The 12409-nt window shown below is 39.7% G+C and overlaps 1 protein-coding gene across 1 annotated transcript in view; it reads right to left on the reverse strand.

Annotated features, from left to right (window-relative positions):
- The window catches only part of LOC133570742 (sorting nexin-6), a 28865-nt gene extending 22475 nt beyond the window's left edge, over positions 1 to 6390 (reverse strand). The window contains exons 1-6 of the mRNA XM_061923436.1: positions 6294 to 6390; positions 5753 to 5853; positions 5510 to 5620; positions 2672 to 2779; positions 2019 to 2079; positions 1789 to 1913 (exon numbers count right to left, since the gene is read on the reverse strand). Of these exons, the coding sequence (XP_061779420.1) occupies positions 1789 to 1913; positions 2019 to 2079; positions 2672 to 2779; positions 5510 to 5620; positions 5753 to 5758 (411 nt within the window). The 5' untranslated portion in view covers positions 5759 to 5853; positions 6294 to 6390. The remainder of the gene's footprint in view (positions 1 to 1788; positions 1914 to 2018; positions 2080 to 2671; positions 2780 to 5509; positions 5621 to 5752; positions 5854 to 6293) is intronic.
- Between the last annotated feature and the right edge of the window lie 6019 nt (positions 6391 to 12409).

Consider the following 12409-nt stretch of genomic DNA (forward strand, 5'->3'; position numbering starts at 1 on the left):
CGTGACATAGTTGACCCAATTTTCCCAGTATGAAGTAAATTTCTCCAGTTAAACTGCATTTCTTAATATCTTAAGTATCGTTATCAAGGAGTATTATCACTGGAGGCTAAACATGTGACACACCAAGAGAAAGCCAGTAGCAGGTGTGCTAATAGCTAAGGTAACGACGAAGCTTGCTTCAAACAATACCGATAAATAAGTGTTTGATAAAGTTTAATAAGTGTAGATGAAACCAAGTTGCAGCAGAAAGTAAGCAGCTATTTACAGGAAATTAACAAGTAGTTTATTAGGAATCTCGGGCAGGGGTCTTCAACTTTTAGGGCAAAGACCCCCAAACTGATGGAGACATGGCACCATCTAATACCGTATTTTTCGGAGTATAAGTCGCTCCGGAGTATAAGTCGCATCGGCCGAAAATGCACAATAAAGAAGGGAAAAAACATATATAAGTCACACTGGACTATAAGTCGCATTTTTTGGGGAAATTTAATTGATAAAACCCAACACCAAGAATAGACATTTGAAAGGCAATTTAAAATAAATAAAGAATAGTAAACAAGAGGCTGAATAAGTGTACGTTATATGAGGCATAAATAACCAACTGAGAACGTGCCTGGTATGTTAACGTAACATATTATGGTAAGAGTCATTCAAATAACTATAACATATAGATAATGCTATACGTTTACCAAACAATCTGTCACTCCTAATTGCTAAATCCCATGAAATCTTATACGTCTAGTCTCTTACGTGAATGAGCTAAATAATGTTATTTGATATTTTACGGTAATGTGTTAATAATTTCACACATAAGTCGCTCCTGAGTATAAGTCGCACCCCCGGCCAAACTATGAAAAATACGAAAAAATACGGTAAGTACGGCGGTTTCCGATGGCCCCCGGCCAGAGGTCCAGGGCACGGATAGCAGGCCCATCAAAATTTCCGCGTTCCTTATATTGTTGTATTAAACATCTTGTATCGCTTGTCCCTCTCCTGGCCGCGGGAGGGCTGGAGCCTATCCCAGCTGCACTCGGGCGGAAGGCAGGGTACACCCTGGACATGTCGCCACCTCATTGCAGGACTAACACTCATAATTACACACTAGGGCCAGCCTTTATCTTATGAAAGTGTCCACAAATAAGAGAATATATATGTTTTAAAAATGTGTTTTTTAAATATTTGTCCTGTGTTTGATTCTTAATACAACCAAATAAAAGGCAAAATCATTCATTGATAAGACAAAATATCAGTATCTGCGATACTGGCCCTGTATTGGTTTTAAATCGATACCAAAATTTGCAGTATCACCCACCCCTAAAAGCCATATCTTGGCCTGTCACATGACAACCACTCCAAAAAAGGGATGAAGTAAAGTCAACCACAAAGTTTGCACATTTTAGGACATTTAAAACCTCCAAAAACATGCACCTGAAGATAGGTTGATTGGCAACACTAAATTCGCCCTAGTGTGTGAATGTGAGTGTGAATGTTGTCTGTCTATCTGTGTGGGCCCTGTGATGAGATGGCGACTTGTCCAGGGTGTACCCCGCCTTCCGCCCGATTGTAGCTGAGATAGGCTCCAGCGCCCCCCGCAACCCCAAAAGGGACAAGCGGTAGAAAATGGATGGAAAACGCAACATGCTGAACGCCCCTGATAAGAGGTGTTAGTAAAACAAGACAATCTGTTGACCTTTCACTCTAAAAGACTTTTCAGGATTGCAGGTAATACTGTACATACTAATTCACCACATAATAATTCACAGAGGGGAAAAAAAAATCTCAACTCACTTCACAGCTGGTGAGAAAGCTCTCTAAATCTTTGTTTTTGCTGAGTATGCTATGGGCTGCCACCTGGTGGAGGAAGGCCTCCAGTGCAGCACAGTATGGCTGCAACTCCTCCAAAGCAAGGAAACCTACAGCAGGAGAACCATTTGATCAAACTACTAAAAAAATGATGTTCATCTGATTGACTAAATTCAGTTCTAAATTGAATATATGTTTCACAGAAGCGTGCTCACCCAGCTGTTTGACGACCTTAGCCGATGCATTCACCTGCGCCTTTGCAGGAAGAGGAGGAAACTAGGGAGGGAAATAGGAGCACAATTTTACAATGAGTTATTGTTTGCCAAGACAATGTTGAATGATCTCTATTGAATTCTTCTTAAAAGGAACATTTTAATGAAAGTTGCAACAAGATTTTTTTTAAATACACAACGTACACATTTTGTGTGAATGATAAATCTTACACAACCCCCACTACACACAACGGTACCACTGTCCAGGAAGTGTTGCACAATGAAAGATACTTCCTAATATGATTCTGCTGCATTGACGTTAAAAACAGACGAGTACTTACATTACGAGTACGTAGCTGACAAACTGTCTTGATTGGATTTGGAGCCACAGCTTGTTATCTCTCCAGTGCTATCTAAATTAAAGTTAAAGTACCACTGATATAGTCACACACACACTAGGTGTGGTGAAATTACCCTCTGCATTTGACCCAGTGAGGGTAGCAGTGAGCAGCAGCGGTGGCCGCGCTCGGGAATCATTTTGGTGATTTAACCCCCAATTCCAACCCTTGATGCTGAGTATCTAATCTGCAGTAGTCCTGATACAATGCGTAGAAATGTGTCAAGAGATTGGGAATAAATCCAGCAAAAGTACTGACTATGACCCCTTGTATTCCGGGGACACCTTCCTGTGTGAACAGGTGCTGCTGCAGCCATTCAAAGTCCTCATAGGTCCGGTACACGTGGTACTTCCCGGTTCCAGACAACTGCCCAAGACAGGAGAGAGAAATGTAAGCATTGATAGACAGATGTTTACATTACATGAGAATGTAAAGACAGAAGTTGACACTGCATGTTATATTCCAGACATATATTGACATTACATGTGAATGAATACCAGAATTTTATATTATGTGTGAATTACCAGACAGATGTTTGCAGTGTGTGTGAATAGATGGACAGAAGTCGACATTGCACAATATATGGGAGACGGTAGGGCTGCGAATCTTTGGGTGTCCCACGATTCGATTCAATATCGATTCTTGGGGTCACGATTCGATTCAAAATCGATTTTTTTTCGATTCAACGCGATTCTCGATTCAAAAACGATATTTTTCCGATTCAAAACGATTCAATACTGTTCATTCAATACATAGGATTTCAGCAGGATCTACCCCAGTCTGCTGACATGCAAGCAGAGTAGTAGATTTGTGTAAAAAGCTTTTATAATTGTAAAGGACAATGTTTTATCAACTGATTGCAATAATGTAAATTTGTTTTAACTATTAAATGAACCAAAAATATGACTAATTGTATCTTTGTGAAAATATTGGACACAGTGTGTTGTCAAGCTTATGAGATGTGATGCAAGTGTAAGCCACTGTGACACTATTGTTAATTTTTTTTTTTTTTTATAAATGTCTGATGATAATGTCCATGAGGGATTTTTAATCACTGCTATGTTGAAATTGTAACTAATATTGATACTGTTGTTGATAATATACATTTTTGTTTCACTAATTTTGGTTTGTTCTGTGTCATGTTTGTGTCTCCTCTCAATTGCTCTGTTTATTGCAGTTCTGAGTGTTGCTGGGTCGGGTTTGGTTTTGGGATTGGATTGCATTGTTATGGTATTGCTGTGTATTGTTTTGTTGGATTGATTAATTAAAAAAAAAAAAAAAAGGAAAAAAATAAAAATAAATAAAAAAAAATTAAAAATCAATTTAAAAAAAATGAGAATCCATTCTGAATCGCACAACGTGAGAATCGCGATTTGAATTTGAATCGATTTTTTCCCAAACCCCTAGCAGACGGCATTTGGCATTACATGTGAATGGATGCCAGAAGTTTATATTATGCGTGAATGGACATACAGATGTTTAGATTGTGTGTGATGGATAAATGGATAGACAGAGACTGACATTGTGTGTTATATGTGCAGTATAGATCGATGTTTACATTATTTGTGAATGGACGCTATACCTTTTGCCATAAAAAGCGAGTAATTTCCAGGAGTTCTCACCTTCTGAGTAGCCTCGGATTTAATAATGGTTTCTAATATTGTAAAAATGTGTCGAATAAGTATTACATTTAAACCTTCCCAATTGTTAGAAAGCCCACTGTTTAATATGTTTGTGTGTATGCTTCACTGATGAGAGTATTTTTTTTCCTACTAATTTCGGCGGTTCTTGAACTCCCCATAGTGTGTGGACTGTGACGTTTGTTTACATGTAAAATCTTCCATAACTTTTTTGTCTAATTTTGTCCACCAAATGTTTTATACTGTGCGTGAATGCACAAGGTGTTATTGACCTGTTGGAGTGTTAATCAGGCATATTTGGTCAGTGCATGACTGCAAGCTAATCAATGCTAACATGCTATTTAGGCTAGCTGTATGTACATATTGCATCATTATGCTTCATTTGTAGGTATATTTGAGCTCATTTAATATCCTTTACTTTTATCCTTTTTGTATATAATTTAGTTTTGCATGTCTCATAATATGGGCAGCACGGTGGGAGAGGGGTTAGTGCGTCTGCCTCACAATACGAAGGTCCTGAGTAGTCTTGGGTTCAATCCCAGGCTCGGGATCTTTCTGTGTGGAGTTTGCATGTTCTCACCGTGACTGCGTGGGTTCCCTCCGGGTACTCCGGCTTCCTCCCACCTCCAAAGACATGCACCTGGGGATAGGTTGATTGGCAACACTAAATGGTCCCTAGTGTGTGAATGTGAGTGTGAATGTTGTCTGTCTATCTGTGTTGGCCCTGTGATGAGGTGGCGACTTGTCCAGGGTGTACCCCGCCGATTGTAGCTGAGATAGGCTCCAGCGCCCCCCGCAACCCCTTCGGGAATAAGCGGTAGAAAATGGATGGGATGGATGGATGTCTCATAACATATTTTCAGTATGCCAATAGGCTGCATTTCAGATAGTTGTTTGTGTGCCATGTTGTTCCAGACCACAGCAAACATTACCTAGCTTGCCAAAGATTGTAATAAATCTATTAAAAGAAGACAGCCAGCCGTTTCCTTTAACTTGGACACACACATCTATACCTTTGGCCATTAAAAGCCAGTAATTTCCAGGAGTTAACTCACCTTCTGAGTAGCCTCGGATTTACTAATGTTTTCTAATGTTGTAAAAATGTGTAGAATAAATATAACATTTCTGTCAACGAAGATTTGCTTCAGCCTGCGACACATAGTCATTTTGATAGTAGGCAAATATAGCTAAAATAGACACTTACATAAGACTTTTAAAGTAATTTTGATAGTAGGCTATTATAGCTAATATAGACACTTACGTCATGTATTGCCTTCATTATGAGACGACTTTTCATTTTTTGCGGCTCCAGACATTAGTTTTTTGTATTTTTTGGTCCAATATGGCTTTTTCAACGTTTTTGGTTGCCGACCCGTGTGCTAACCTATGTGGGATTTAATTATAGTCACATCACTTTGAACATCTCTATTGTTATTGATACGTCGATTTTTCTTACTTTTTGAGACACAATCAGAAAGGTAAGTCCATCGCCTTCCTTAAGCACCTCCGTAACCTTCACGCTATGACCATGAACACTCAGACAGGGCGCCTCTTCATGCACCTCTTCCTGTAAAATCAAATATACCATCAGGTGCAGAGTGAATCAATAACACTCGTCTATGGATGCATGGCCTTGAGGCAATGGCTGTCACATGACTGTCAGAGCTCGCCATAACAAAACATTTACAGGAACACTCACCATCATCGTCAATGGTCTTGTCTTCTGCTTCGGAAGAATGTCTTAATGTGTTTATGCAAATGCACAGAAAAAATGTTTTTTCCGCGCTCGGGCTGCAACTGCTGAGAAAGCACAGGATATCCTTTAGGTCAAAGTGCACGCTGCCTTGATGAGAAACGGAGTACAACTCCGCCAAATCCTAAAGTGCTGGCCAAGGGGAAAGAAAGAGGAGTAAATTGTGCGTTAGTCAGTAACTTTAGACACGCCCACACAGGAAAAAGGGGGCATGGCGGCCCAATCAGTGACCTGAAAAGAAGCGTTGAATTTACAAGATATCCAATAAAAGAGGCAGCACACACACATCCTAGATACTAAAGATACAACAACGCAGTTAAACGAGGCTTTATTATGAGACACTAGCAAATATACACCAAAATAAAGCACTAATCATAAACTTCATTCCCTATTGACATCATCTTCCAGGCCAGTAGAAGTGGATCTCCTCACCAAAAATATCATATATGTTCCCAAACACGTCCGAAAACGAGAAGAAATAGCTCACCTCATTTTTGTTTGCGGACTCCAAAGAGGCCTCGTTTTTCAGGAAGGCGTCATGGCCCAATGTATCATAAAGCCTCCTCTTTCCTTGCCAGTGAGCAGTGTGTACGCCGGGGACAAAGAGGAAGAAACATTTTTTAAATGTTTAGAAGCTCTGACTTCCCCAAACGGTTGCCATACCAACCAGCGTGCATTTTTGTTTTTACTTATGCCGTTAATGGTTTTTTAAAAGGTTGAAATTGAGTGTTTAATCAGGAGTTTAGGCAGTTTTTTGTAACATAGTCACATATAGAAGATACATCATATGACATTTGTATCTATCTACTTTTATCTTTGAATCAGTAAAACTAAAATAATGCTATTTGGTAACAGTAGAAGAGAAAGTCAAACACAAATACAAATAGACGGAGTAGACATTGAAAGGGTAAACACATTTTTGGGTGTAATAAAATATAGATTATTATATATATGTAGATGATAAAATGAATTGGAAATCTCATGTAAAAAATATACAACATAAAGTAGCAAGAAACACGTCAATAATGAACAAAGCAAAACATGTTCTAGACCAAAAATCACTTCATAATCTCTACTGCTCGCTAGTGTTACCATATCTGAGTTATTGTGCAGAAATATGGGGATACAACTGCAAATGTGCGCTTCGTTCACTAACGGTGTTACAAAATAGATCAATTAGAATAATACATAATGTTGGATATAGAGAATATACAAACACGTTATTTATTGAATCAAAAACATTGAAATTCAACGATTTGGTGCATTTGCAAACAGCTAAAATGATGTATAAAGCAAACTATAACCTGCTACCCAAGAATGTACAACAATTATCCTCAATAAAAGAGGAGAAATATAACCTTAGAGGAAAATCCAATGTAAAACATTTTTATGCTCGTACAACACTACAACCTTTAGCATATCAGTATCCATCCATCCATCCATTTCCTACCGCTTGTCCCTTCCGGGGTCAGGGTGGAATAAAATTATGGAATGGATTAACCTCTTACGCCCACCCTAGGAAGAAGAAAATATTTCGCGCCCCGCCCACCCCACGCTCCACCATGACTAAAAATACTATATTTTGTCGATACATTTGTTATGACAATACTTCTGCATAACATTATAAGCTTATCAAAAATAAAGGAAACAACACACCAGTCTTTCCTCTCCCCCCACCGTGGTTACAGTGAAGCCTAGTGCGACATACGCTCATCATATTCTGGTACAGCAAAAAAAGCATGTTCCCCGAGGTTACGCGCCCCCCCCTGACATTGCACCGTGCCCCCCTCCCCCCAGGGGGTCCTCCCCACTGTTGGAGAAACACTGAATTAACCAAAGAAATCAAACAAAGCACCAATATGATTCAGTTTAAAAGACTGTTCAAACTACAAGTGTTCACAAAGTACACAGAACAAGAATTATGATGAACATCTTGAATCTTTTTTTTTTTATTGAGACAAAGATTATTTATGTATTTAATATTTGTTTACTTACTATGGTATATTATTTGTCTATTATTTATTTGTTCACAGTTATCTTACAGAGAACAAGGATATAGTCATGTCTGTGATCATGTTTTGTTTAGTTATGTTTTGCTTGGTTTTTGGACACTTAGTTCCTGCTTTTTCTTTCTTGTTTTGTCACCATAGCAACCACTAGTTTTCACCTGTCCTCATGTCACGCACCTGTTTCACGTTTTGAGTCACGCACCTGTTTTCACTGATCATGTCACTGCTATTTAAGCCTGTCTGTTTTTGTTGTTCGTCCTGGTGACATTATCCTATCTTACCCCTGACATTCTGGATTTGTTCTGTGCTAACTTATTTCATGCTTGTATTACATGCCATAGTTTTCATGCTTTTCACGTCACAGTAAGTGTAGTTTTTCTTGTCCATAGTTTCTGTCTAAGTGTTTTTTGTTCCTTAGCCAAGTTTATCTCCGCCTTTGTGCGCGCCTTTTGTTTGCACCTTTTTTTGTAGTTTAGAGTTAAAAATAAATCATGTACTCACCTTCACGCCTTGCCCGCGCCAACTTTCCTTTGCATTCCCGGAAAACAAAACCCCCCAAGATCCACGTTTTTACAGATATAGGATAAAATTGCTGTGATATGAAAGGGGTAGGATTAAATAAGCTCAACTTCTTCCTCCTCCTTTTCGGACGTGCTGTAATGAAACAACTGGAAATATGTGACGAATTACTTTGTATTGTATGCATGTTGGGCAGCACGGTGCCTCACAATACGAAGGTCCTGAGTAGTCCTGAGTTCAATCGGGATCTTTCTGTGTGGAGTTTGCATGTTCTCCCCGTGACTGCGTGGGTTCCTTCCGGGTACTCCGGCTTCCTCCCACCTCCAAAGACATGCACCTGGGGATAGGTTGATTGGCAACACTAAATTGGCCCTAGCGTGTGAATGTGAGTGTGAATGTTGTCTGTCTATCTGGGTTGGTCCTGCGATGAGGTTGGCGACTTGTCCAGGGTGTACCCCGCCTACCGCCCGAATGCAGCTGAGATAGGCTCCAGCACCCCCCCGCGACCTCAAAAAGGGACAAGCGGTTGAAAATGGATGTATGCATGTTCGAATTAAACTGAAACTGAACTGAACTGCAGCCCGGATAATCACCAGAACCCCTTCAATCCAGCACATCACCCCTGTTCTGCAGCAACTCCACTGGCTACCCATCAAACATCGCATCCACTTTAAAATAATTCTCCTCACTTTCAAAGCCATCCATAACCTCTGTCCATCATATCTCTCTGACCTGATCGCCCTCACGTTCCCTAAGATCCTCGTCATCCATCCATCTCACTGTCCCTTTATTTAAACTGTCCACCATGGGTGCCCGAGCTTTCAGCCGCTCTTCCCCACATCTTTGGAACTCCTTACCACCAGACCTTCGCAACTTAGATTCAATATCCCTCTTCAAATCAAGACTCAAAACACACCTATTCCTGACTGCTTATTCATTGTAATCATCTTTTCTTTTGTCTTTGTTGTTGTTGTTGTTTTTTTATCCAATTTGATTTTATTGTTGTGATTTTGTACGGTGTCCTTGAGTACCCATAATAAACACATAACAATATTTAAACGGCGGACGTTTTATACATGAATATCTGGAAATGCTGATGATCTGTGTTCTGTTTGGTTTTTGGACTCTTTTTAGTTCCTGTTTTCACTCCCTTGCTTTGTTACCATGACAACCATTAGTTTGACCTGTTTCACATTTGGACTCACGCACCTGTCACTAATCATGTCACTAGTATTTAAGCTTGCAGTTGCCAGGCAGTCGGCTTGGCGACATTACTACATCTGTTACCTGATGATACCCTATGATACCTTAATACTCATGTTACCCCGAAACTCTTGTTTACCCTTGAGACCATAGTTTATGCTTCATGCCATGCCACGTAAGTTTTGTTTTTTTCATGTCACAGTTAGGGAGTTTTGTTTTATGTCCATAGTTTCTGTCCATGTGTCAGTTTTGTTTTCATAGCCAACTTTGTTCTCCGCCTTGTGCGCGCTTTTTGTTTATTCTTTTGATAAAAATTAAACATTTCTTTATCTGCAAGCCTTGTCCGGTCCAGTCGCTTTGCACCCAAGGGAAAGCAATCCACGCAGTAATTTGCGTCGCCATAGTCCCCGTCGTGACATGATGTGGTTGACAAAGAAGAAGCTGGAAGGAAATATCCTTGAAGTTCACTCTCCAAGGTGAATGTTGTACATTATTATTACATTATCCATCCATCCATCCATTTTCTACCGCTTATTCCCTTTTGGGGTCGCGGGGGGCGCTGGAGCCTATCTCAGCTACAATCGGGCGGAAGGCGGGGTACACCCTGGACAAGTAGCCACCTCATCGCAGATTATTACATTACTTAATTAAAAAAAACTACTGTAGTTATTTGCAGTACATACCATTCTAATGTTTTTATACAATATTTATTATCTAAAAGTTCTTTTTTTAAGGCATCTTACCTATAAGGGGTTCTGTTTTGGGGGGACAGGCATGGATTTAATTAATCTTAATTAAATTAATTGGGAAACACTGATTTGAGATACAAGTGTTTTGAGTTAAGATGTTCGTCAGAGAACAAATTAAGCTCGTAACGAGGTATTACTGTATACCCATAGTATAACTATCCATGCATCCATTTTCTACCGCTTGTCCCTTATGGGGTCCTCATACTAATACCTACCTAAATACCTACCCATTAAAGAAAAAAATATTCATTAGATGCCTACAAAAAAATTGTAATCAACAAAGTGTTTTTTGAGAACAACATACCAGGTGTGGACTCACCATAAGGCAAACACAATTTTAAGTTGATCAAAATTAGGCAGCAAGTAATAACCTGTGATTAATCATCCATCCATCCATCCATCCATTTTCTACCGCTTATTCCCTTTGGGGTCGCGGGGGGTGCTGGAGTCTATCTCAGCTACAATCGGGCGGAAGGCGGGGTACACCCTGGACAAGTCGCCACCTCATCGCAGGGCCAACACAGATAGACAGACAACATTCACACTCACATTCACACACTAGGGCCAATTTAGTGTTGCCAATCAACTTATCCCCAGGTGCATGTCTTTGGAGGTGGGAGGAAGCCGGAGTACCCGGAGGGAACCCACGCAGTCACGGTGAGAACATGCAAACTCCACACAGAAAGATCCCGAGCCCGGGATTGAACCCAAGACTACTCAGGACCTTCGTATTGTGAGGCAGATGCACTAACCCCTCTGCCACCGTGAAGCCCTGATTAATCATTATTAATCCAAATTGTGATTAATTAAAGGGTGATTAATCTGATTTAAAAAAATAATCATATGACCGAAGTAGGTCCTATCAATTAAACATGCTGGGCTCAGTGGTACTCAATGAGCAGCACTTATGGTAGTTTCTAAACAACAAATGATACATTATATGTTTCTGTGATGTGGATGGCTAATACGTCGCTGAAAACTACAATAATATAAGCTAATGTAACATTATCAACAAAAACATACACTTTGCCGGCTTCTTACTTTCATTAAATATCGCTGATGGAGGAGAATAAAGTCAATAAAATAACTGAACTAAACATATGCAAAACCTACTCATTCAAGTTCTTTGAGCTCTTCTGTGTTTGTAAAAAAAATTACCAAGTTCCACTCAATAAAAACACAACATGAAATATATCGATCTCCTCGTGCTTGGATTGATCCAATACTGATACCGATATCGATAATGCCGCTATTTGGGGCGACCATTCTGCAATGGTGGCGACTTGTCCAGGGTGTACCCCGCCTACCGCCCGAATGCAGCTGAGATAGGCTACAGCACCCCCACCGACCCTGAAAGGGACAAGCGGTAGAAAAATGGATGGATGGATGGCATTCACCCACACACACACCCACACGCACACACTTTCTTGTATTTCTTACCTTCTTGAGACCTCCGAAAAGTGCCTACCTCTTTAGGACCACCCTTTCTAGACATATAAAGATTTGTATGTACAACATTAATAATATATACAAACTATGCAAATATAAAAAAGGTAAGCTTTTAGTTATTTTATTTTTTTTGTAATTAGTTTTTAATCTTTATTATTTACTTCATGTTATTACAGTATGTCTCTATATACCGTATTTTTCGGAGTATAAGTCGCACCGGAGTATAAGTTGCACCTGCCAAAAATGCATAATAAAGAAGGAAAAAAACATATATAAGTCGCACTGGAGCCCGGCCAAACTATGAAAAAAACTGCGACTTATAGTCCGAAAAATACGGTACATGTTTATTTTTTTTAATTTTTTTTTTCCATTTTGGCCAAAGGGGGCTCATTTCAATTTCTTACAGACACTTGCATATGTTGGCCAGAGGGGGAGCACTTAAAATGTTTAAACACACTTGTTATTTCATATGTTGACCAGAGGGGGAGCACTTTTAAAAGTGACACAGTCAATTTGAAAAAACCCTCCTTTTTGGGACCACCCTAATTTTGATAGATTTCACCACCAGGGGTGCAAATGAGACATTCTCTATTAGATGCAATGGTTTTCCGTATTGGGACCATGACTTCGGTCCTAACTTGTTCACCGGTCCTCATATGGAAGGTACTTTTCCT

This window comes from Nerophis lumbriciformis, linkage group LG28 (genome assembly GCF_033978685.3).
Source record: "Nerophis lumbriciformis linkage group LG28, RoL_Nlum_v2.1, whole genome shotgun sequence".
NCBI lineage: Eukaryota > Metazoa > Chordata > Actinopteri > Syngnathiformes > Syngnathidae > Nerophis > Nerophis lumbriciformis.